This window comes from Mastomys coucha, unplaced genomic scaffold (assembly GCF_008632895.1).
Source record: "Mastomys coucha isolate ucsf_1 unplaced genomic scaffold, UCSF_Mcou_1 pScaffold4, whole genome shotgun sequence".
Taxonomy (NCBI): Eukaryota; Metazoa; Chordata; class Mammalia; order Rodentia; family Muridae; genus Mastomys; species Mastomys coucha.
In genome coordinates, this window is record NW_022196910.1 from 875,864 (window position 1) to 897,969 (window position 22,106).

The 22,106-nt window shown below is 55.4% G+C and overlaps 2 protein-coding genes across 7 annotated transcripts in view; one reads left to right on the forward strand and one right to left on the reverse strand.

Annotated features, from left to right (window-relative positions):
• The window catches only part of Pip5k1c (phosphatidylinositol-4-phosphate 5-kinase type 1 gamma), a 28,411-nt gene extending 16,397 nt beyond the window's left edge, over window positions 1-12,014 (reverse strand). For all 3 annotated transcript variants that reach the window (XM_031349314.1, XM_031349312.1, XM_031349311.1), the window contains exon 1: window positions 11,811-12,014. In XM_031349314.1, coding sequence (XP_031205174.1) covers window positions 11,811-11,904 — 94 coding nt within the window. In that variant the 5' untranslated portion in view covers window positions 11,905-12,014. The remainder of the gene's footprint in view (window positions 1-11,810) is intronic.
• A 2,229-nt stretch (window positions 12,015-14,243) lies between these two features.
• The window catches only part of Tjp3 (tight junction protein 3), an 18,444-nt gene continuing 10,581 nt past the window's right edge, over window positions 14,244-22,106 (forward strand). For 2 of the 4 annotated variants that reach the window (XM_031349792.1, XM_031349793.1), the window contains exons 1-3: window positions 19,806-19,993; window positions 21,804-21,860; window positions 21,926-22,035. In XM_031349792.1, the coding sequence (XP_031205652.1) occupies window positions 19,976-19,993; window positions 21,804-21,860; window positions 21,926-22,035 (185 nt within the window). In that variant the 5' untranslated portion in view covers window positions 19,806-19,975. Of the gene's footprint in view, window positions 14,520-19,805; window positions 19,994-21,800; window positions 21,861-21,925; window positions 22,036-22,106 lie in introns of those variants that run through there. The other 2 variants (XM_031349795.1, XM_031349794.1) reach the window with 2 other exon arrangements.

Consider the following 22,106-nt stretch of genomic DNA (forward strand, 5'->3'; position numbering starts at 1 on the left):
GGGCAATTTCATCCCTGCCCCAGGCTCACTGGGGTGCCTGGATGACAGACAAGAGATATTTATTACCTAGGTTTCAAATCCAGCACTGGGTGGACTGTGGTGCCGGTGACCCAGGGACTGAGGACCATGGGTTGCAGGGACTCACAAAAGGTTCTAGAAGCTGACTTGGTATTTGTCTTGGTCTCTGTAGTGAACAACAGTCTGTGGATCTGTGTCTGGGACCCAGAGATGACTGACCCTTGGGGAGACAAGTGTTCATAGCCCCTGTGGGCCATGGAGGCATGATCCGAGTCACTGAAGTGGCGGTGGCAGGGACCTGGCCGGGAGTCTCTCACTGTGCCTGACAGGAGACACTCGTGGGCAGAAAGATGGGGGGGTGCAGTTAGGGTGAACTGTCTCCTAGCCCGGTGTCTGTCACTGCGGGTTCCTCGGGGGAGGCAGAGGCTATGAGCCAAGGGATGCAGGCTCCCAGTGCACAGGATAGGCCTGGAACAGATGCTCAGCACAGCTGGATATAGGAACACGACCACAGGACACTCTGGCCCTGCCTCTGACAGGGAATAGGATGGACCGTGGTGGCTGTATAAGGTGATGGTGAGTAACCTTTCAGCCACTGTGATGGCAAAGCTCTATCAGACACCCAGTGTCTGCCTTTACAGTGGAACAACCTGCTCTGGGGCATGGAGATCAAGGAACAGGAGGGCCAGGAGGTGGTGGTGCACACCTTTAATCCCAGCACTTGGGAGGCAGAGACAGGCAGATTTCTGAGTTCGAGGCCAGCCTGGACTACAGAGTGAGTTCCAGGACAGCCAGGGCTACACAGAGAAACCCTGTCTCGGGGGTTGGGGGGAGGACCAGGAGGCAGGAAGTTGGGTGAAATGAGGGAGGCAGAAGGTCTAGGACTTGTGGCTGGAAGGAAGAATTCAGCTGTGCTGGCAGCAGCTCCCAGGGATGCAGGTGACATTCTGAGGTCCTGAGTCACCTGTCCCACTTGTAGCCAAGCATGGACCCTAGCGTGGACCATGGGCTCTGACCTCACTGGCTGAAACATGGGAGTCAAGACAAACCCCGGGGATGTGGTCGGGAGCAGGACAGGGCACTCAATGGCCCTGACACAGCTCAGACGCTCTCCTCCCAGCCAATTGTCTTCTGAGTGAGCAGCCCCGTTTTCCAGGAAATTATGTTTAAAAATAGTCAGGGAGGAGGGGAGGCGGGGGCACCAGCTGGCTACGGGTGCAGTGCGTGAGACCCAGTCAGCCCACATCTGCAGCAGCACCCAGGCAAGTGGTGACTATACCCACGGGGCCATGCAATGACCCCTCAAGCTTCAGGCCAACGCTTGCTGCCCTGTGGCTCTGTGACCTCGGCTGAGTCTGTGAATCTCTCTAGGCAGGTTTCTCCTGGGGAGGCTGGAAGCTGTGTCCCCATCATCCGAGTCACCTGTCACATGGGCTGCAACTGCATGCTGCCTGGGGACACCACCCAGACCATTCCATCTATAAAACGGGCTATGCCCATCACCTGCATACACTCCTTACAGGTGATCTTAGAGTGACACGAACGGTGGACAGAGAGGTCTGGGGCACAGGAAAAAGGAAGGGGCTGAAATGGAAACAGAAACTACGGCCAGGGAGATCACAGGCTCTAGACTCTGCTATCACACTGCCTCAGAGAGCAAGGCCTGGGGCCAGGAGGGGGAAGTGCTAAGGGGGCTGGGCTTGACGGGTTGTCCATTAGCTCACGCTAGCCTGCTGACTGGGTTTCATGGAGGCTTCCTTTCCTGCTGCCTCCCTGGTTCCCTCCTCTCTGCCTCCTCAAGCCAACACAGGCCCCTTCCCTATCCCATCCCACCCTGGCACAGCTGTTCTCTGTAGCTCCCTCTGCCAGATTCCTGCAAGGCTTGCCCACTGCTGAGCGAGACCCTCAAACATCCCCCACAACCACACTGCTTAATGTGAAGGGTCTGGTGGCTGATGGCTCCCATGCTGCATGTATAGGTGACCTGTCTGTCTCTGAGAAGAGGCCTGGGCAGGGAAGGAGCCAGCACATGGTCCTTGTGGACCAGAACTTCCAGCCACCCAAAAGAGGCATCACATACACACCCTAGGGAACTGGGGTAGGTGCACGCACAAGTGTGGTGTGGAGCTTCTGTATCAGAGATGCCTGTTATGCAGCAGCAGCAGCAGCAACAGACTGAGACATGGTGGCTCTACCAAGACCTCAAAAAGGAAGAGAATGCTCTGCTGCTCTCACACTCAACAGTGCATTCTTTCCTGGTGACCCACACACTGGAGCAGCCAATAGGAGGGAGGCTTGACACAAAGGCCTGACCCAGGTAAGAAAGCCACATAGTATCCATGACAGGCCATGCACAGGGTGGGAGAACACAGAGGGGAATGCATGTGCTCGCTGGCAGACTCCTTAAACAGAGAAGGCCTTCTCTGAGAGATGGAATGTTCTGGAACTACGTAGATTACCTGGCTGTATAATCTGAAGATCACACAGGTGTGTATACCTTAAATAAGTGATCCCTACAGCCTACCAATTACAGTTCAAAATCCCTAAATCAAAATGTAGACGTGAGGGCTGGAGAGACGGCTCAGTGGTTAAGAGCACTGACTGCTCTTCCAGAGGTCCTGAGTTCAATTCCCAGCAACCACATGGTGGCTCACAACCATGTGTAATGGAACCGATGCTCTCTTCTGGGGTGTATGAAGACAGTGAGAGTATATTCACAATAAATAAATAAATAAATCTTTTTTTAAAAAAATGTAGACATGAGTGTCCACAATGGTAAACACATCACTATTAGTGCAGGCCTCATGGGACCTGCAGACTCCATCTGTCACAGAGCTCAGAGCCCTGGCTCAAGGCTTGTGACCCAGCAGGTGATGGCCCCAGCAGCAGGTCCCCATTTGGACCCCGCCCATACCTCTGCAGTGTGTGAGGGGACAGGCCAGTGGCTCTCTCCAAGCATGAGAGAAAAAGCTCAGCTTCCTGAGTAACAAACAGGTCCAGAAGGCCGCCAGTCACATCATCATGCTCCTGAGAGTGTGTCACCCTTGTAACCACTGCGGAGCTGGGGACATCCATGGGCACGCAGCAGACTTGTGGGGTTCAATGATCTTTCTGCTATAGCCAATTTAAGGGACTTTAGAGTCTCTGAGTGACTCAGTCCACGTGAAGAACCACCGGACCCATGTGGGCCTCCAAAACCTTGCACCAGAAACAAGCTACTGAAGAGGGACTGGGTGCCATGTATTCCAAAGACACAGCAGGGCATTCACCACACCCTAACCTCTGCCCCCGGAACTGCAGAAAGAGAGAGAAAAAAGAAGAGATGGAGGAGACAGCAGGGCATTCACCGCACCCTAACCTCTGCCCCCAGAACTGCAGAAAGAAGAGATGGAGGAGGGGATGAAGAGGAGATGGAGATGGAGGAGGAAATGGAGATGGAGGAGGAAATGGAGATGGAGGAGGAGATGGAGAAGGAGAAGATGAAAGAGATGGAGATGGAGGAGGAGAACATGGAGGAGACAGAGGAGGAGAAGATGGAGGAGGAAATGGAGATGGAGGAGGAGATGGAGATGGAGAAGATGGAAGAGATGGAGATAGAGGAGGAGAAGATGGAGGAGATGGAGATGGAGGAGATAGAAGAGATGGAGATGGAGGAGGAGGGGATGGAGGAGATGGAGTAGTAGTAGATGGGAGGAGGGGATGGAGGAGGAGATGGAGGAGATGATGGAGGAGGAGCAGATGGAGGAGGAAATGGAGGAGATGGAGGAGTAGTAGATGGGAGGAGGAGATGGAGGAGGTGATAGAGGAGGAGGAGATGGAGATGGAGGAGATGGAGGAGGAAGAAATGGGGGAGATGGAGGAAATGGAGATGGAGGAGGAGGAAGAGGGGGAAGGGGAGAGAAAGACTACCTTAGCTAAGGGAAGGGACCAGCCCTGGTGGTATATATGCATTATCCCAGGACCCAGGAGGCTGAAGCAGGATGACATGAAGAGGCAGAGGTCACCAAGTCTACATAGCAATACCGCAGCACCAACAACAACATTGCCAAGCTGGTGGCAGACTGGTCATTCCTGCACAGGGAGGTTTAGGTAGTGGGATCAGGAGAGGATCAGGAGACCATCTATTCCATACAATTAAGGAGGGCCATCCTCAGCTACATAGTGACCTTAGTCACCCTTGGCTACATGAGTCCTTGTCTCGTAAGGCAGCTGTGGGGTGTCTGTAGGTGACCACCTTTCCATGGTGAGCAGGAATGCCATGTGGCTGGGCGCACTCTGTCAGCTACTTGCAGAGAAACTGGATCCTAGCAGCTGCTGCGGCTGGCATACTGGGACACAATGGGACGGTCCATAGAAAGAATCTGCCAAATTCTAGAGCAGCAACAGCCCCAGGCCAAGAGCTCCTGATCTCTGTGGGTTAATCTTTATCCCACACCATGGACAGCAGGCCAGCACTGGACCCTTGGACTCCATGGCCCCAGAGTGTTGTCCCTGCCTGTTGTACCACTGCCCAGTGCACATGAGTTAGTCTGACAGCTCAGACAGGCAGAAAGGAAGAACTCAGTCATAGTGCCTTACAACTGTTATCTCAGCACCGAGAATCTGAGGCATGGGATGACGAGTTTCGGGCCAGCCTGGGCTACAGAGCAAGACGGTGCCCCCCTGCGGTGCACAGATGTGCCCCTGAACCCTCAGACATTACCAGGGCACTGGGGGAAAAGGGGTTAAGGATCCTAAGTTAATGTTCTCAAGGAAACACGTCACAGTGGTAGGTGGAGAGCTGAGTGCTGCAAGACCTGGAAGCAGGACCCCAGCCTGGATCACAGGACCAAGGTCCACTGCTGCCTGGGATGCCGAGGCTCTCAGTCCACATCTACCCATTCCCAGAGGTCCTTCCACCAGGGTGTTCTGTTCCAGCTTAGGCAGAGCCTACCTATGAATGGGCCGTCCCATGTGCCTGAGCCTGCCATGTGCTGTCCCATCATCGCCCACACCAGCATGTCTTCCCACAGTACCTTTGCACAGCTGGTTCCACTCCTGGCTCTGGCTGCTAACACCTCCATGCTTGCAGCTGCTGTTGCTTAGGGCTCAGGGACAACAGACCAACACGGTCCTTCCTGCCCAGTCCTTTTGTCCTACAGCTGTGTACTCTGCCCGCCTATCCTCTGAAACTCTCTGCAGCGTGAACCATGGCAGAACTCACCGCCACCTCCTCCCTGGAATCTACTGGCTCACCTCAGGGGCACTCAGAGGAAAGCCTCCTCAGAGGGATGGCTTGCCCATACAGGACGATGACTTGGAGGTCATTTAAGGGCACAGCTCACCCAGCACACATGGCTCATGGACTCCCTGCTCCACAGGAGTGGCAGCCCTCCTCTGTCACCCTGGCTCTCAGGAGGCTGAGACAGGAGGATTGGGAGTTTGAGGCCAGCCTGAGCTACGTAGGGAGACCCTGTCTAACACATAAAGAGAATGGACAGTCACAATGATGGGCTGGGGAGACAACTCAACAGTTAAGGCACGGGCTGCTCTTCCAGAGGGCCTAGGTTCGATGCCTGCCTACCATCTATCTACACAGTGACTAGCAACCATCTGTGTCGCTAGTTCCAGGGTATCTGGCGTACCACATACTGGCACCACGGTGACCCCAAACCAGTGTGGACATATGCCCGCTAAAACACACACACACACACACACACACACACACACACACACACAATGAAACAGCGACAGTGAGTGGCTTCCTTATGCCTACTGCAGCTGTGCTCAGAAAAGAGGCAATATGAGCCAGAGAGAGGGCTCAATGGGTGCTTGCTACCAAGCTGGATGGCCTGAGTTCAAACCTGAGGACCACACAGTAGAAAGAGAAAAGTGATTCTTGCAAGTTGACCACTGACCTTGCCACCCTCAGGGCAGCACCCACACACATGTATGAAAGATACACATGCAATATTAAGAACTAAAAACAAGCACTAATGTCAGTGAAGCTAGTCACAGGAAGCCACCTGCAGCCGCCAGGGAAGGAGAAGTACTGGTGGCTGTGGGCGAGCCTGGCTTGTCCTCAGTCAGACACACTGTTTCTCTGTGACTCAGCGAGTCCACCCTCAGGCAGCCACCAGGGGAAGTGAAAAGCCCATGTACAGTCCCTGTGGGACTTTCCGAAAACAGCCAACACCAAGGAAACATGGACATTTGTCCATGGAGGAATGGCACACCAGGGTATCCTGTCCCTATGTTGGAGTATTACTCAGCCATGAACAGGAGTGAGGCTCTTACAAGCCCATACTGTGGAGGGACATGAAGGACATGGGACTCAGTGAGGGACCAGGACAAAAAAAGGCCACACCCCGTGGGCTCTGAGACAGGAAGTGGATTTGTGGGTGTCAGGAGGTGCTGAGAAGTGGGTGGGGCAATGCAAGGTTCTGGAATGAGACTGCACAGTTTTGATATAACACTAAGGCCAGCAGGGAAGGTGCAGCCTGAGGACCCAGGTCCAGTGCCCAGAGCCCACATAAAGGCAGAATAGAGGAGGAACCACAGCTCATGCCTTGGCACATGCAGAGCTGGCTGCAGTGTGGATGGACGGACAGACGGACAGCGGAGGGATGACCCAATGCAATGCAAGCTCCAACTCTGCACCTGAGCACTGCAGCAGCGGGTGTGAACAGCACCTAGACTTCAGAGAGGCTGAGTAAAGCTGGCAGCCTCTCTCACATATCTCCAACAGCTTTACTGTGGCAGGTGGGTGACCTGGAAGCACCCAGGGCCAGCCATGTGCAGCCTCCTGACTGGGCAGGCCTGTGCTCTGTGCAGGGCTGGGCAGCACTTTCTCCACTCAGCCTGCCGCTGTCCTGGGAACACTCCTCACCTCTTTGGAACAGGAAAGGAAAGGAAGTCACGAGGTGGTGGTGGCTGAGAGAGGTGGGGGCAGCCACACACACCGCAGGCCCTTAGGAGCTGCTGGAGGCCAGCAGAGCAGGTGTCTGGCAGGGTAGAGGGATGGGGTGGGACCCCACTGCCCTTGTTTCCCAGGGTGACTGCCCCTCTCTGACCCATCACACAAGACAAACCCCGAGCTTCCCTGTTGGTCAGCTCCGGGAGGAAAACAGGAAGCCAAGCCAGGCAGGGCGACCAGGCCACCCACGGTCCTGCAGGTCCTCAAGTAGCTGGACACTGTTCAGTGCCAGTGGCGGACAGAGGAGAAGGCTCCAGAGTCTGTCCCAAAGAGCTGAATGTCAGGCAAGGCCACCCCACCAAAGTCTCAGGCAGAGGCCCCACTGTGCCCCACCCAGGACACGCGACCCCTAAAGGCACAATGCCCACTGCACAGAATTCCTGGTTGTCTTCCCTGTGTCCCCAGTCTGGCTACAAGATACCCCCCCACCCCAAGCTCAGAAAACAGGAAAAGGGAAGGCTGGACTGAGGCTGGGTGGACAGGGTACTCTCCCAGCATGCACCAGGATTTGAGCTCCAGCCTCAACATCACATGAACCAGGCACCTCATAAACCAGCTGTGGTGGCACACACCTGTCATCCCAGCACTCAGGAGGTAAAGGAAAGAGAATTGGTAGTTCCAGATCATCCTACACAAAATAGTGAGTTTGAAGCCAGCCTGGGCTACATAAGACAGTAACAAAAATAAAAGGAGGGGACAGAAAAGATTAAGAAACTGGAGAATTTCATTCTATGATGTCAAACTAGGAAGTTGTTAACAGTCAGACAGATACTCTTGACAACAGAAAAACTAAAATTTGCTGATGGTCAGTAGTCACCAGAAGAGCGGTGTGATGCATAGTGGTGTTACAGGTGAAAGAGAAGGGTCTACAATATACAAAGAGCTCCTACAAACCAACAAAGATGGTACAATTGAAAACAGAAAAGATAGTTTCCAGAACATGAGGCCCAAGTTGTGTTTGGCATGGGGACCAAGGGCAGCTGCATCCAAGGTAAGAAAAATGGCGAGGGAGGTCAGATGGGAGCAGGCAATGGTGACAGGGCCACAGTGGCAAAAAGCTTCCAAAACAAACGAAAACCAGTTCACAGAATCAGGTGTGGTGGCCGCAGCTGAGCTCCTGCAACCCACCCTGCCCACTGAGCCCACTGGCCCCTCATCCCAGAAGGCTCAGCCTCTATCAGATCTCTAAACAGGGTTGACACCGATGTGGGGACCCTCAAAGGGCCAGTGACTTAGTCCAAGCTTGCTCAGTGCGCACGTGCGCCTCCACCCAGTGCAGCCACTGTTACCCCTGAAGGCCTGTGACAGCGAAGGGTCTCCCCAGCCCCCGCATGGTCAGCCTGCTATGCTGCAGCTTGGCAATGGCTCTGAGCTAATTCCCAGCTCGGTATAATCCTGTGGCAGGGTCTCCACCTGCATAGACGACATTCAGTCCAGGAACAGAACAGTTGGGACCCAACAGCTGACTCATAGTCCAATCAGACACAGCAGACCCCTCACCCACCTCTCCACACTCATTTTCCAGGGACACAGCTTCCCATGACCAAGGCCCATGTGGCCTTAATTGGCACCCAGGCTGCCATATCAAGGGTCCCCAAACCTGCAGCACAGACTGCTCAGGGCTCTGAGCTGGCTGGGACCCAAATCCTCCGTAAGCAAGAGCTCCAGGCTAGCCCCTTGGCCATTGAAGCCCCTAGTCTCCCAGTACAGTAGAAGCTCAAGAAAGGTCAACACTGGACCAGCAAAATGGTTAAGTGAGTGAGGAGCTTGCTGCCAAACCTGAGCAGCTGAATTCCATCCCCAGGACTATAAGGTAGGAGAGGACTGACTCCTTTGAGCATGTAGCCAAGGCTAACCCTCAATTCCTGACGTTCAGGCCTCCACCTCCTTAGTGTTGGGATGGCAGGTGTTGTCCACCACAGCTGGTTTACATGGCCCTGGGGCTGAGCCCAGGGACTTGTATGCCCTAGGCCAGCTCTGTACCCAGGCAGGCACTCCTCATCAGGTCCTAGCTTAATGTCACCTTGATGACGGCTGACCATTATCTAATGGGTTCCTGAGCCTGACAAATACCTTCCAAGGGAAGCAGACTGAGTCTTTGTGAGTCTGTGTGACCAGAGGTCCCAACTGCAGCTGCCCAGCTCCACAATTGAACAGGGAGGCAGCCAAGACACCCTGTGAGATGATGGGCATGACCCACGTGCTGATAAAACTTTAATGATGAAACCTAGCATGGGAGCTGCAACTACTTGAGTCCCTGCCCCAGCGATACCTTGTTCTTGCACACATCAGCATCATAACCCCCCGCAGTCCAATCGAAGGAGGGCCCCAGAGCCTTTCTCCATTGGGGAGACTGAGGCAGCAGTCATCCAACTGCATGATCTCAAGATAACACCTAGGCCAAGGCTTGACTGAACCTTTTGTCTCTAAGGCCAACAGTTCTGACCCTGACGTTGAGGTCACCACCTCTTACTGGTGCGTGTCGGCTACCACCTGGCACACCTTGACAGTCGCTGCGCACCGCACCTGTTGAATGTCACCCTGCTCTGATGCTCAGCCGCTTGCTGCAGGTTCCTGTGGCTGGCATGGAGGGTTCGAGGACTAGACAGGGAGGGAAGAGGGGATGGGGACAGCAATGCGGGCAGAGGGAGGGCCCTGAGCCAGTTTTTACGGGGCTCCTTATGGAACAGAGAGCTGGTGGAGGCAAAATGAAGGATGATGATGCTGGACCAGCAGAGGCATGGGGTGGAGGAGACGTGGGCAGGCTCTAGGGTGATTTTAGAAGCAACGCTGACATAATTCGCCGCCAATTTAGATGGGGGAGGAGGCAGTGGCAGGTTGGGAACGCTGAAGCGTAGGAACACTCACACCGGAGCCCAGGCAGGTCACCAGCCCTGTGTCCTAGTATCCAGGATTCCCAAGCCATACCACACACCCAACAAACCGCACAAGGGCCCCAGCAGTCACAGGAAGGCAGGAGGCAGACAGTTTTTGGGCCAGGCCTCTGGAGTAAGGAGACTTAACATAACTGGATTCTAAACACCACAGAGATAGGTTTCCTTCCCATCAGATAGGTGGAAATTACCAGAGCAGATAACAGGCTGCTGACAGGAGAGACAGGAGCACCAGGCCTTCTGAGAAGTGGGGTAGGTGTTCCTCTTCCTGCCTTTGACCTCCAGCTCCCACATGTCTGGGAACACCAACACTGGAGGCCGGTATGCAGGTGGTGGTAAATAAATAAATGCAAGTGACTCCTTTAAGGCAGTCAGGACTCTGGTGTTCAACCCAAGGTTAGAGCAGATCCAGATGGCTTCCTCATTTTACAGGTGGGAACACATCAGGGAGCCAGACTGGAGGATGGGACTCACAGGCAGCTCTGGGATTCTATGCGGATGACTAACAGGGCTCTAGGCAGGAAAAGGAACTTCCGTGAGGAATAACCTCTGGGGGTCAGGCACAGGTTTTGTCCAGAGTTTGATGACAGACCCTGTCTGCTCCGGCTAGCTTGTCACTCCACCAGTGATGAAGAACAAGACTCCACACAGGGGAAATGTCTGCCGAGGCTGCCGTGGGAACTGAGTGCCTGGAGCTATCGGGTTTATGGGCACTAAGGTCCCTGCTGTCCCCTGCACATTTTCTCTAGCACTGCATGGGACACAGGTAACAGCCCAGAAGGGCAGGTGGCTGGAGGCAAGAAGCAGGTCAGCTACCACTGGGTTCCCAATGGCATAGAGAAAGAAGCTGAGCAAGCGCCTGGGGTTGAGGACCACTGGCTCCTCCTCCCCTCCTGGTCTTCCAGGAGGGCAGTCAGGGAGAACCTTGGAAGCCTATGTGAGCCCACAGCGACCCAACTGCAGCTGTCAGCCAGGGAGTACTGCTGGATCCAGAAAGTTCCTGTGACCTCAACGGAGAAGGGAGCATCCTGTTCTCTCTCAGCTATGCATACCGACCGCCCTGCCTACAGAATGCAGCAAGCCCAGAGAGGCTGCTCATGACAAGGAAGGGGACGCTAGGAAGCTGGGTGGCCCCACAGGCTACCCTAGCATGACAGACAGAGTCCAGGGAGAGAAGGGTCTGGGAGGTTGGGGAATGGACATCTGCCCACCCAGCCAGGACAGAAAAAGCACCTCAACATCATTCCTTTATCGTTCCCCAGGCCCCATTTTAGAGAGAGGTAAACTGAGGCCCACAAATAGGTGATCAGTGGTGTGTAGCAGGGAGGGAGGGACTAGAAGGTGACAGTTGCAAGATTGACAGCACAGCAAAGGGGGTCGCATGGAGGACATACTCGCCCTTTCTTGTCAGGCAGTGTCGGCAAGTGGGGTCCCCCGTTAGGATGAGGGCGCTCCGGCATCCCACACATTGTGGAGAAGCCACTCGCCACACATTCAGAGGGGCAGATATGACTCGCTTGTCTCTCTCCCCTGCAGCAAGAAAACGGGTTCCCTCTCCCTCCAAACCGGAGGACCACTTCACCGCTACCGCATGCATCTGAAGGAGGCTCGCCGCATGCACACGCTGCCAGGATAAAGAGCCGCACCCACGCCCGCCTGCGGCTCCACCGTGTCATCCAAGGACCCTAAAACAGGCCGAGCGCTGCGAGCCCCGCATCCCCGGGCCGGGCGGAGCGGGGCGGGGCGGTGCAGCCTCCCCGGCCCGAGTGCTAATGCCCCCTCCCCCGCGCAGGCAATGGGAGAGCGCGTGGACCCCTGCGCCGCGCTGGGGAATGGATCGGCCCGGCAGGCCGCCCCGCAGCGCAAAGCCGGCGGTCGAGACCACGCGCCACGGCGGGGGAGCGGGGCGAGCCCATCGCAGCGACCGGGGGGACCACATTTACCTGCCGCCGCCCCGCTCTCCGCAGACCAGGCCGCCTCCGCCGTCACGGCCTCCGCTTCGGCGCTCTCCGCCTCGTCCGGCACCTCTAGCTCCATGGCCGAGCGCTCCGGCGGCGGCGGCGGGCCCGAGGATGCACCCGAGCTCGGCCGCCGCCGTTGAACAACAAGCGCCGCCAGCACTACCGGGCGGAGGGAGGGGGCGGGGTCTGGGCGGAGCCTAGCGTCGACACGAAGCTCTCGACCAATCGGAGATAAGGACCGGGCTTAGGGCGGCACCCACTCATGGGAGTTGCGAGCGCCCTCCCTCGGGCGTCCGGTGCGGAAAAACTTGCGTTCACGTGCAGTATGGGGGCGGAGGGAGGGGCTTAAAGCAAAAGGAGGAACCTGACCAATTAGGTAACAGGGGTGGGGCTAAGGTGACGTACGACTCACCAGCGCCTCCAAGCGTCCGTAGAGGAATGAACAGAGCAGCTCAAACAAACCAGAGGGAGGAGCGTCTGTAGGGGACCGAGATGGGGCGGGGCCTAGAAGCAACTACAGCCAATCGGATATCAGAGGCAGAGCCTAGCCATTAGACTCCGGAGCCCCCTAGGCCGATGCCACAGTGAAGGCAGAGGCAAGCCAATCTTCAGGGTGGAGATAAGGCTAGCCTGGTATACATAGCAAGTTCCAACCTAGCCAGGGCTGCATAGTGGGACCCTATCTTTAAAAAAAACAAGCCGGGCAGTGGTGGTGGTGCACGCCTTTAGTCCCAGCACTTGGGAGGCATTGACAGGCTGATTTCTGAGTTCGAGGCCAGCCTGGTCTACAGAATGAGTTCCAGGACAGCCAGAGCTACACAGAGAAACCCTGTCTCGGAAAAACCAAAAAAAAAAAAAAAAGGACCACAGAGTAACAAAAAAAAAAAAAAAATCATTATAAAAAGGGGCTGGTGAGATGGCTCAGAGGTTAAAAGCACTGGCTGCTCTTCCAGAGGTCCCGAGTTCAAATCCCAGCAACCACATGGTGGCTCACAACCATCCGTAATGTGATCTGACGCCCTCTTCTGGAGTGTCTGATACAGTGTGCTTATATAAATAAATAAATAAATAAATAAATAAATCTAAAAACAACAAAAACCTGAGCAGGGCAGTGGTGGCGCATGCCTTTAATTCCAGTACTTGGGAGGCAGAGGCAAGTGGATCTCCAAGTTTGAGGCCAACCTGGTCTACAAGTTCCAGGAACTCAGAAATCCACCTGTCTCTGCCTCTGCCTCCCCAATATAGGGTCTGAGTTATCCTCAATTATATATTGATTTAAAGAGACTAACCTGGGCTATAGGAATGTGTGCATTAAAGAAATTTATTACAGTGTTGGAGAGATGGCTCAGCAGTTAAGAGCACTGACTGCTCTTCCGAATGTCCCAAGTTCAAATCCCAGCAACCACATGGTGGCTCACACCATCCGTAATGAGATCTTCTGGTGTGTCTGAAGACAGCTACAGTGTACTTAGATATAATAAATAAATAAAACTTTAAAAAAGATTAAGAAATACATTTATTACATATATTAGAAGTGTATTTTACTGTCACTTTATCACTTTACAACATAAGTTATCAATAGAAATAAGCATATGTCATATTGCAAAATAATGTATACGTGTGTACTATATATTTTTTGTTGTGTTTTTGAGACAGACACTCCAGCCTCAGCCTCCCCTTTGCTAGGATGACAGACGTGGTCACCCTGCCCGTTCGTTAAGACAATTGCATCAGAAAGAGCGATTTGGTGTGCGGCGTGGACAGAACTGAGTCAACTTGACTAAAGCCAGGGCTTCCAAAGTGTGGTCACTGGAGCCCAGCATTAGCGCCTTCTGAAAGCGGGTTGGGAGCCTGAATCTGAAGCCTTCTTGCTGCAGGAACTAAGATGGGGTCACCCACTCCTCCAGAGATGTGGACACCTGGTAAAAGCTGAGATCTGTTTGTAAATCACAGGAAGGAACTAGGTCAGGAGTGCTCAAATTAAAAGGAAGCAAAGTTAAAAAAATAAATAAAATAAAAATAAAACCTGAAACTGGAAAGTCACAAGGGGCCAAGTGTACAGACCGGGAAGCCAATGCCAATGGAATAGATAATGATCTTGGGTGTGGCTAAAGGTGCAGCCTGGCCTAGAATTCCCCAGTGAGGGGGCTGGGGGCGTGGTCAGGGGTGGAGTTCCCGCCTAGAATCCCAGAGTGATGAGCTGGGCCATGGCTCGAGTTTTGATTATTCCAGTGTCTCCCCTAGCGATGAAAGCAGGAAGCTTGACAGCGGGTGGGTTGCAGCAAGAGGCACAGCCCATTCATTCCTTAGGGCGCTCGGTGTTTTCTGAGCACCTACTCGGTGGCACCTGTAAGCGCTGTGGGGTGCAGGGCTAGCTAGGCCTCTCTGGGTGCTCAGGGGTTAAGGCCTATCTGGCCACGTGAGAATACCTTGCGACTGAGCCACAAGCCCTCCCACCTGCGGGCCGGCCTCTCTTACACTCACCATTGCGCACGACCTGCAGAGCCCTGCCGGTTCCACCCGGCAAAGGGACGCGCCCGCCGTCCCTTCCACTCCGCTCTCGCTGAGCAAACAGGTTGTCCAGCCTCAGCAGCCAGCTCGGGTCTCCTCCCTGCCACCCATGCCAGACAGCCATCCAGGATCCAGCTTCCACCTCCCACCCCGCGTCCACTCACTCAGCCTTCCAGACGGGTAAGTCTCCAGCTGAGCTATCCCAAGGGCTTTAAGCATCCAAATGATCCCATCTCAGGCTCCTGGGGCCCCCAAGTTTGCTCTGGGTAACCCCCATGGGAGCCGGAGGCTGGCATCCTGTGGGGGCATCTGACACAGTTTCAGAAAGTTCAAGCGGCTGCAGTTTCTGGCCTGGCACAGCGCCCAGGACGCTGCAGCCCAGCCTTCAAAGGGTCATTGTGAGCGCAGGTGGTAGCTGGGGAGGCTGGTCCCTGATCCCCTAGCAGGACAGATCCTAGTTCCCATGGGAGGCTGGCCTGCAGTTTTGGGAGATGGCAGAGGAAATTGGGGGTACGCCTGAACTAACTCTGAGTTTTTCTGGAACTCTCCCTGAGAGTCAAGTCACCCTATGTTTCCAAGGCATTGAATGTTCCACCTGTCCTAGGTTATACATTGTGGGGGCATGAGAGGACAGGAGCTCTGCCAGCTCCCCAAGACACGTCTGTCAGCTGGGAATTACACGATGAGGGTAGGATGGATGGACAGATGCCTACAGGGGATCAACAGAGGAGTTGGGAGGGGCACAGGAACTGCTTCTGTGTCTTTTGCCCCAAAACAAAGAAAAACAATTCCTTCAGGAAGGTGTGTCCAGCCACCCCTGAGGTTGTTTTATTCTGGACTGGGAAGGCTCAGGACACAGGGTGGACCTAGCATTGGGCGTTCCAACTATTGGCTGTTGCGCTAGCCCAGCCTCAGTTTCTCATTTTGCATCATGGAGAAGCCAGTGCTACAGTAGCAGGCTATGGGGCTGGGGCGCTCACTGTAGGTCCTCATTCCCAACTCAGTTCCTTGTTATTTGGCACAAAATGAAGTGAGGCCCAGACAGGAGCAGCTGCACAGTAGAGTCAGGTTGTCACACAGAGGGCCTTAGAGCTGGCTCCCTGGTTGATGTCTAAAAAGATCCATGTCTGGCCTGGCACTTCCGTGTGGCACCGATTCTGGGGAAAGTCCACACTGAGAATTTAGGCTCAGTCCTTCCTCCTGTGCCTGGCTGGGTGCCAGGGAGGCAGTGTTTGCTCAGGGTAGAACCCAACACCCTTCGCAGCCGAGGTCAGTGGGACACTCGGCCGTGGGGATGGGCTGCCTGATGACGATGACGACGACGACCTGTATTTCTTGAGTATTTACTGTATGCCAGGAGTATATTGGGAACAAGGCTCAGAAATTCATAATTTTATCTTTTCAGCTTTTGGAGACAGGATTTCATATAGCCCAGGTTGGTGTCTGTGTCCATAAGTAGTTAAGGATAACCTTGAACTCTTGATCTCCCCTCCTCTACCTTGGTGGCAGGGGCAATAGGTGTGCCCCATCACATGTGGCTTGTTCTACCTTAGGAAGATGAAGACGGGAGCACTGGGGGTAAACGGATGTCTGGGGTGGTGACAGGCCCAGGCAGAAGGTTAAGGCTCAGGCCAGTGTGCTGAGAGTGGAGGGAGCCGGGAGCTGCCATGTGGGTAGGAGCCAAGGAAGGCTGTGCACAGAGGGAGATGGCTCAGTGTGCACCCTCTGGTGGCTGATAAGGGGGTGACTGTCAGGAAGGATCAGGTGGAGGGGCTGTGTTGAGGTCGCGGGTCAGGGTCAGGGGCCGGAGGTCAGTGGTAAGGCAGGGAGGTTGGCAGAACATCAGGACACACACACCGAGACCCTGCCCAAAAGTTGAATTATTGAAAGGGTGCTTAAGAGCTATGAAATGTCTTGAGCTAGAGACACCGCTTGTCAGCCACACACTCACGGAGCCCTCACCTCAGGGGTCTTTTCACCCTGCTATACCCCTGAACCGTATATACCTCTATTTGGAATAAGATTTGACAAACGGTCAGCACTCCATAAATGCACAAATAGCTCCTGGAGGGTTTTTGACACTGTGGAAGACACAGAGGTGTGGCTGTACAGACAGCTGCAGACTGAATGATAACCCCACCCCCACCCCAGGTCTACATAGTAAGTTCTGGGCCAGCCTGGTCTACATAGTGACACCAGCAGCAGCAGCAGCAACAACAACAACAGAGAGAGAGAGAGCTGTGAGAAAGACCTTGGAAGCAGTTTAAAGACTTTTGGTGGTGGTGGGGTAGGGAGTCCTGGGACACCAGATGCCAGGCCTGGTTCCCACGTGTTCCCTACTGGCTGAAGCTGGTATTGCAGTCCCAAGTGCCGGAGACAGGGGCTCAGGGAAGCCCCAGGCTAGCCCTTCTGAGTCAGGTTGGAAGCCCTGCTTTACAGGGAAACTGAGGCGAGGAGTCTCACCCTAGTCTTGGTTGGCCTACCTCCTTGGCGTCCCAGATGCGAGCTTCCTCAGACTGTCCCTGTACTTTACTTTGCCCTGCGGTGCACTTTGTGGTGATGAGTATCGCTCCACAGCTCAGTGGCCTGGACCTCAAGGTGCAGTCCAGGTTCCTCTAGAACTGAGAGCAATCCTCCTGCCCCAGCCCTCCCCGCATGAGCGCTGGGTTAGCAGGTGCATGTCACCATTCTTAGCTATTTACAAAGTCTAAATTATTTTTATCGGCAGTGCATGTGGTGCGAGCACTGTGGAAATGGGGGCAGCTTTCCGTTGCTTCTCTCCTCCACTGTGGGTGGTTCGGTGGTGAACTCTCCCTGGCTCCCTCCTCCCCGGGGTCAGTCTGAGCCTCGCACGCCTGCCTTCCTCCACTGAATCTTCTGTCGCTCTGGCTCCCTCACCTTACTGTCCGGACCTAGATCCCTGCCTTTCCTTTGTCCGCTGGCGCAGCCTCCATTCTGTCCTTCTCTTGAGAGCAGGGCCTGCTCCTCCCTCCTAGCAGAAGTGTACACCATTGAAGTTCTTGGGGCATTCTCGAGTTCCGGTCAGACCTGTCCTGCCACACCTGAGGGGACATCACACCCTTCAGTGACCCCTGACTCCACCCCCACCCCACAACCCCAGGCCCTGACCTCGGCGCATGCTTCAGTTTCCCCAGATGTATGAGAATAGGCAAGCAGAGAGTTCCAGAGGCCTCGTTTCCCACCCTACACCCGCTTTCTGGCCTGCAGACATTGCCCCCTCCTGGCTGGCGTCGGTACTGCAGCCCGAACATCCCTGCCCAGGATGCATCTGCTTCACCGCCTGTGCTCGGCCTCTGGGGGCGGATTGGAGAGTTTCTTTAATTTTCAATCTCTACATAAGTATTTATTTGTGTGTGCGCACGCGCACATGCCATAGCGTGCAGCGATCAGAGGACAACTCATGCGGATTGAAAGTCTCTTTCTATTCTGTGCGTCCTGGAGATCGGACCTCAGGCTTGGCAGTAACCACGCCCCCTAGCCCCCAAACTGTTTCACAGGATCCTGGACAAGTTAGGCCTCAGGGATGGAGGATGAGTCTCAGGTGCTGTGGAGGCTGAGGCAGGAGGACTGTGAGTTCCAGGACAGCCTAGGCTACATAGGAGGCCCTGCCTCAAAACAACAGAACCTGCCCTGGGTGATACACACGCAATAGGTCTCCAAGTGTGGGAATCGATCCTTTAAACCACTATCATTCCTACTTCCAGATGGGGAAACCGAGGCACAGACCCACTCAGTGGCTTACAAATAGACAAACCACTACGGTACCCCCTTGTAGTCCACCCACTCACTCTGCCGTGCAGAACCTAGGATTTCTATACTCATAATGCTAGATGCCCAAATAGGAGCACAGAGTGGGAGAGTAACCTCCTGAAGGGCACACAGAGAACAGGCAAAAGACCCGAGATTGAACCTCCAACCGTGTTTCTTCTCTCGGCACAAGGTGTGTTGGTGAGTGAGAGGAAATGCTGGGGCAGGGCAGTCGCCGTGGGGCCTCCGGGTACACAAGTGTTCACTGTGTAGCGTTGACTGTCCTGGAACTCACACTGTAGACCAGGCTGGCCTTGAACTAACATGCATCCACCTGCCTCTGTCTTCCAAGTGCTGAGCTAAAGGCAGCACCAAGACAGCCCAAAGATTTTGATTAGATTGTCTTGGCCAACCAACTCTTTACCAACCTTCAAAACCCCTTCTCCAGGGGAGCCTTGAGTTTCTGCTTTGCCTCTGGCCTTCGCACTCCCTCCTTTCCTCCCCCCAGATAGAGCTGTGAGATGACAACTGGAGGTTGTTAGTGCCCAGGCTTGCCCTTTGACCTTGGGTTGGGCTGGGGATCAGGTTTTATTTTCTAGTGAGGAATTTGTGGGCGGGGCCAGCATGAGTCCCGCCCATCCAGGTGACTTCCTTTTACCTCAAGCCAAGTCTAGGCTACTAACTGGACCTTTCTAAAGCTAGCCCTCAGTGGCAGGCCCTGAGGAGGAAGCCGCCTGAGTTTGAAATACACACTTGCCGGAGTCAGGGGGACCCGGGAAAGGCCAGGAACACGACTGGACTGTCTGGGAAACGGTTATGTTTTTGGATTTTTTTTTTTTTTTTTTTTTGAGAAAGAGTCTCAGTGTAGCCTAGGGTGGCCCAGACCTCACTCTGCAGACCAGGCTGGCCCCAAACTCACAGAGATCTTCCTGTCTCTGCTTCCCGAGTATTGGGATTAAGGCTGGAAAACCAATCGCTTTTTTTTTTTTTGACCCGTTTACTTTCGTTTCATGTGTTTGGTGTTTGTTTTCCTGCGGATGACTGTGAGCCATGTGGATGCGATTCCCACGGAGGCTGCCAGGGGTATCTGATCTCTGGGGCGGGACGCACCGGAGCGGCTTCACGCTTTCATAGCAAACGTACCAACGCAGGCGGAGATCGTTCTTGTCAGGGCAAACTCTTTTGTTTTATTCGAGACAGGGTTTCTCTGTGTAGCCCTGGCTGTCCTGGAACTCATTCTGTAGACCTGGCTGGCCTCGAACTCAGAAACCCGCCTGCCTCTGCCTCCCAACTGCTGGGATTAAAGGCCTGCGCCACCATCACCCCGCACAGGGCAAACTCTTAACCCACCCTCAGAACCCTCCTGCAGCGCCCCTCCCTGCCCACCGCACACTCGCCTCTTTGCCTCGATGTGCCCGTTTCTTACGTGGGAAAACAACAGAACAGAGACGTGCGGGGGGGGGGGGGGGGGGGGGGGGGGGGGGGGGGGGGGCGGGACTCCGTTCCGCCTGGCCGTGGCCGCTCCGGGTTTTCCCGGCAACCCCGCCCGTGAGTTTGGCTGTCCGGGCCGCGGAGCTCAGCCCGGCTTTGTAGGAAACCAGGTCCGGATCGCGATTGTCTGGACCGGATCGCGGCGGGGCCGGCGGCCGCTTCCCAGAGGCGTGCCCGGCTGGGGCGGGGCGGCCCCGGACTCGGAGGAGGAAGAGCAGGTGCGCCTGGGAGCCGCTGGCCCAGCCCGGGAAAGGCGGGAGCGCGGCCCCGACCCCGCCGCCACCATCCCAGCCCACAGTAGGGGCTGGCTGTCTCCAGACCCCTCCAGGGCCATGGTGGGGGCTGCCTGACCGTTTCCAGGACGCTTGCTGTGCACCATGGCGGTGAGATTCCAGGCGAGTTGTGCCGGACGCTTGGAACAGGTGGTGGTCGGAATGGGAGTGGGACCCAGGCAGGGAAACTGAGGCCCGGAGAGGCACGGTGACTAGCCTACGACTACATGGCGAGATAAATCTGTGAACTAATCCCCCAAGAGCCACCTTTTGGAGCTTCCTCAACCACTTTACCCCACAGACCTGAGTTCGAATCCCACGGAGACAATGAGGTCGCCCGTGTGTGATCCTGAAAGAGGGTAGCTGTATTTTGTTTTGTTTCCTGGCCGCTAGCATTTATTGAGCACCCAATAAATAAATAAATTAATAAGGAGCCTGGCGGGTCGGATGACAGTAGCCAGTTCCAGGGACCCTGGAGGAATTTTGCCCTTCTGGCGTGGACCCCAAACTCCTACCCTGGAAGAGTAAACTGAGACCTGGCTGTTGGGTCACACTCCAAGCTTTATGTCTGCGAGGCTTTCTGCCCGCTTAGGGGGAGGAGGAATGACCTTCCCCAGACCCCGCCGACGGACCTGTCCCCAGACCCTCCCAACATTCTCCCCCCCCCCCCCCCCCCGCGCGCGCGCCCTTGGCCTAAAGTGCGCAGGGGTGGGTGGAGAGCCAGCGCCCCGGGTGGAAGGCTCGTCCCACCCGTTCCCCTCTGGTCTCAGGCTCTGGTTGTCCGCAGGTGGCAGGGGCGGGGCCAGGCGCTCACCTGGAGGGGCGGGGCTGAGGGGCTTGCAATTAGCATTTTTAAACCGCCCTCTTGTGGTTTTCAAATTCTCTCAAAGCTCCACACTGTGGGAACCTTATCCGGTCCCTAGAATCCCTATCCCAGACTACCCTGAGCGCCCGGACTCGGGGGAATCCGTGGAGGAAACCAGATTAGACTGTGACACCCCAGACTCCAAGGGCTGGGGTGCCGGATGAGTATATTGGAAGGCACCTTAGCACCCACCCCCAGCTCTAAAGGCTGAGTAGGAGTTTGCCAAAGACTATAGCTGATGGCACGTCTGGGCTGAGTGATGGAGAGGTCGGGTCTTGTACAGCTAAAAGCCTGCGGAGCACAGTTGAGAAATCCATGGATGGGCAGGGATGGGGAACCAGGGCTCATGTCGATCCCTAAGGCACAGGGGAGCCCCAGAGGGTTTTAGACAAAGCCTGTGACCTGCCTACACCAGCTGGGACAAGCTGAGCAGGCTGCGACAAGCCTGGCCACCTGCCTCCCCTCCCCCTAAGGAGCCCTGGCACACTTGGGAAAGCCTAGGAATAAAAAGTCCACGGTTGAGTGCAGATAAGCTTTCAGAGTGCCGCTTGAAGACCTTTGCCAGGGTTTGTGGAGGTCCCCCCTGTGCCTCCTCCATGTGAGGAGGCTGAGGCAGGAGGATTGCCATGAGTTTGGAGCTAACCTAAGCTGCAGAGCAAGGGGTACAGCTCAGCAGAGAGGGGGCCTGGCAGGTAAAGTCACGTGACATTAAGATGAAGTGGTGAGGGGTTCGGCTTTCAGTGGGGGTGTCCGGGCCACCTTACCCAGGATGCACAGAAGGCTCTGAAGGCCTGGAAGGTCTTGAGAGGCAGCCTCTGGGCAGGAGGGAGGCTGGGATGTTGGGGAGCAGCTGGAGAGCAGGGAGAGCAAGGGTCATAGGAGGGGAGGCATAGTGGGTAAGCCAGACGGGGAGGAGGACTGTAGGGAGGACTGCAACCGTGACCCTGAGGGAGGTGGGAGCCGTGGAGCCCTGAAGCTACTGTGGAGAGGATGCGCTGTGGAGGGCAGAGCAAGCAGTGGGCACCATGGCCTCCTCCTGCCCCTCGAGCCTGTCCCTGTCCCTAGCAGGTGGCAGACATGGAAGAGCTGACCATCTGGGAACAGCACACAGCTACACTGTACAAGGTGAGCCGAGGCCTGCCCCTCCAAGGGAGTCCCTGGGTCTGGGAAGTAACCCCTGTGTCCCTCAGGACCCCCGCCGCGGCTTTGGCATAGCTGTCTCTGGAGGTCATGATCGAGCTAGTGGATCTGTGGTCGTGTCTGACGTGGTACCTGGAGGCCCGGCTGAGGGCAGGCTCAGGTGAGCTCGGAGAGGGCTGGTGGGAGGAGGGACAGTGTGTGGGGGGGGTCAGGTGGAAGAGGGACAGTGTG